Source organism: Apaloderma vittatum, unplaced genomic scaffold (genome assembly GCF_000703405.1).
Source record: "Apaloderma vittatum isolate BGI_N311 unplaced genomic scaffold, ASM70340v1 scaffold1104, whole genome shotgun sequence".
NCBI classification, from domain to species: domain Eukaryota; kingdom Metazoa; phylum Chordata; class Aves; order Trogoniformes; family Trogonidae; genus Apaloderma; species Apaloderma vittatum.
The window spans coordinates 4231-6626 of record NW_009711863.1 but is presented as its reverse complement, the minus strand read 5'-3'; the positions used below and the strand labels follow the sequence as shown (position 1 = coordinate 6626).

The 2396-nt window shown below is 40.6% G+C and overlaps 1 protein-coding gene across 1 annotated transcript in view; it reads right to left on the bottom strand.

The window, feature by feature from the left end:
• CGRRF1 (cell growth regulator with ring finger domain 1) overlaps positions 1-217 on the bottom strand; it is a 7356-nt gene extending 7139 nt beyond the window's left edge. The window contains exon 1 of the mRNA XM_009867753.1: positions 84-217. Within this exon, the coding sequence (XP_009866055.1) occupies positions 84-147 (64 nt within the window). The 5' untranslated portion in view covers positions 148-217. The remainder of the gene's footprint in view (positions 1-83) is intronic.
• Positions 218-2396: the final 2179 nt, after the last annotated feature.

Genomic DNA, 2396 nt, shown 5'->3' with positions numbered 1-2396 from the left:
AAAGAGTGAGAACGAGAAAACTGAAAATACTAAGTTCAGGAACCCAAAGTGACAAAAATCAAGCACATCAGAAATCCACTGACTTGTTACTGAAGCTGTTGCAGGATGAGGTATTTCTAACCCAAAAGGATTCTTCACTTGTCTCATGCGCTTTTTCAGTACTCTCCTGCTGGATTCTGTTTCTTCCGAGTTTCTCAGAATAACCGGAACACCCAAACCAAACCTATAAGAAATGGAACAAGAAGAACAAGGGGGTTAAGCATTAGTGTTGACGTGTTTCAGCTTTTCTTCAGCTCTAAGTAGCAAGCAGCACAACAAGTAGAGTTAGCCTGGCTTTGCAGAATATCTGCTAGGACGTATGCATAATATAGCCTGCCGACCTGACTCCGATCAGCTTTTCACGGCGGAAGGCAGGAATCTTCACAGCGATACAGAAAATCTAAAAAGGGGGAATACTTCACCCCTGTGTTTCCAGAAAGAGAAAATGAATGAGAACGGTCAGTGCCCTCTAGTGGCAAACGGTTAGCCAGACCTTTCTCCCAGTTGACGTTCTTGTACATCCTGTCACAGAGCCCCCCAAAATCGCTGCTTGCAAAGATGGAACAGCCTTAATGGACTGAGACCTTAAAGTAAATCATTCAGCCCTGAGATATTTCTAACTACATCCAGGAAGATGTTTTTATGGGAGAGTAACATCTCAACTTCCCATGTTAACCTCAACAACAATATGCTGATCTTCAATCAGAGGCTGTAAAGCCTCTCCCTGCTTTGAGCCAGAAACCAAATGCAAGCTACTCAAGACTCTGAATCAAAGCTGAGACTCTAAGATTCCTTCAAAGTCAAAACTAGCACGCTAGCCCAAGGGATTTTCTGACCCTAAAAGGCTAACGAAGCAAAGGTTTAAAAAGTTTAAACACCCTATAACTCTATAAATCAAAATAAAAATCAAAGAAAGCAAGGAACAGTACTTTGGGATTATTTCTGACATCATTTAAAAACCCCAAGATGTTCATACTGCCTGGGGCTTTTAAAAGAACAATTATGGACAACCAGTATCTACAAAACAAGCTTCACATCCGAATTCCTTTTACACTTGGCTAAAAATAATTCACATTTTAAGGTGATAGCAATAACTTTCAATATTCAAAAGTTGATTAGAAAAACTACCCTAGATAGAAGATAAAGACTGAAGAGATTTTAACTGCATTAATCCAGTCCTATCTCACTAGTAAGGCAACAGGGAAAGGCTGTGGGAGTCTTCTGTTAATGCATTTTACACGATAGTTATTAATTAGCTCAGGCTGTACTTTCCTGAATTTGTGCTTTTGTCACTGCCACCTGTACTGTTGATGTGATGGCCTGTTTTAATGGCTTTGAATTTTGGTTTATGCAGTCATCAGCATATTAGATGCTGGAAAACTCTGAGTAGCACAAAGCACCGGCTCTTCCCTGCATCAATTGTTTCCATTTAGTACACTGCAATAGTAGCTGTTACAGGAAGATGGGTCTCATATCAATAACTCAAACTGAAAAGGGCACTATCAACTTCAAGGTAACCAGTTTGAAAATTGCTGAAGTAATTTTGTGCACTATAAGCTCTGAGCCAAACAGACAATTTTGGGGCTTAACTGCTAGTTTTGCCTGGTGTTGAAATCTCTTCCAACTCCTATGTGTCAAATGAAGAAGAAAAGCAGTGCTTTTACTGACATTAGGCTCCATTCTATTGATTCACGTTGGAGAGGTGCCCTTTGTAAGACTAGCAGTCAAAAGTGATTTTCAAGTTGAGGAAACTATTCCACGAAAAAAAAAATCTCATAGCCACTCTCAATATAAACAACCTGTTCCTGGCAGTCTTACAAATACTTGCCTTTACCATTTAATGCTTTGCGTGCCTGAGCATCACAGATACATCAAAGCAGAAAGAGATGGAGCCGAGAGAAAACACTCTATACTCATTACTCCACCTTTGATAAATTCTTTTGGTTTGCTGGACTTTGATGGAGACATTTGCGTTTCTTCAATGAGGTAATACAGGGCGCACAGCCATACTTCGCTTGTGCCCATGGAGGGTGAAATCTCTGCCCGATGCGAGTAAATGCAGCCGCACTGACTTTACGGGGGCTGTAATGAAGTACAACAGTTGAACATCCTACAGAGAAACCAGGTGCAGCAGCTGTTTCGCTTATTCAATATCCAAAACTCAATGAAGCTAATCTCTCCAGCTGCACATAAAGATGCCTCCTGTTTTGTACCATCTGGCTGATTCCAAAGTAAAACCCCTGTTTTTTGGAAACTTTCTTTGCTGGTCAAAAGCAACAGGATAATCACCATGAAAAGCAGCCACAGAAAAAAAAGCCTCAAATCCAGTTTTAGAAGCAGCTGAAAGCAGAAAAGGC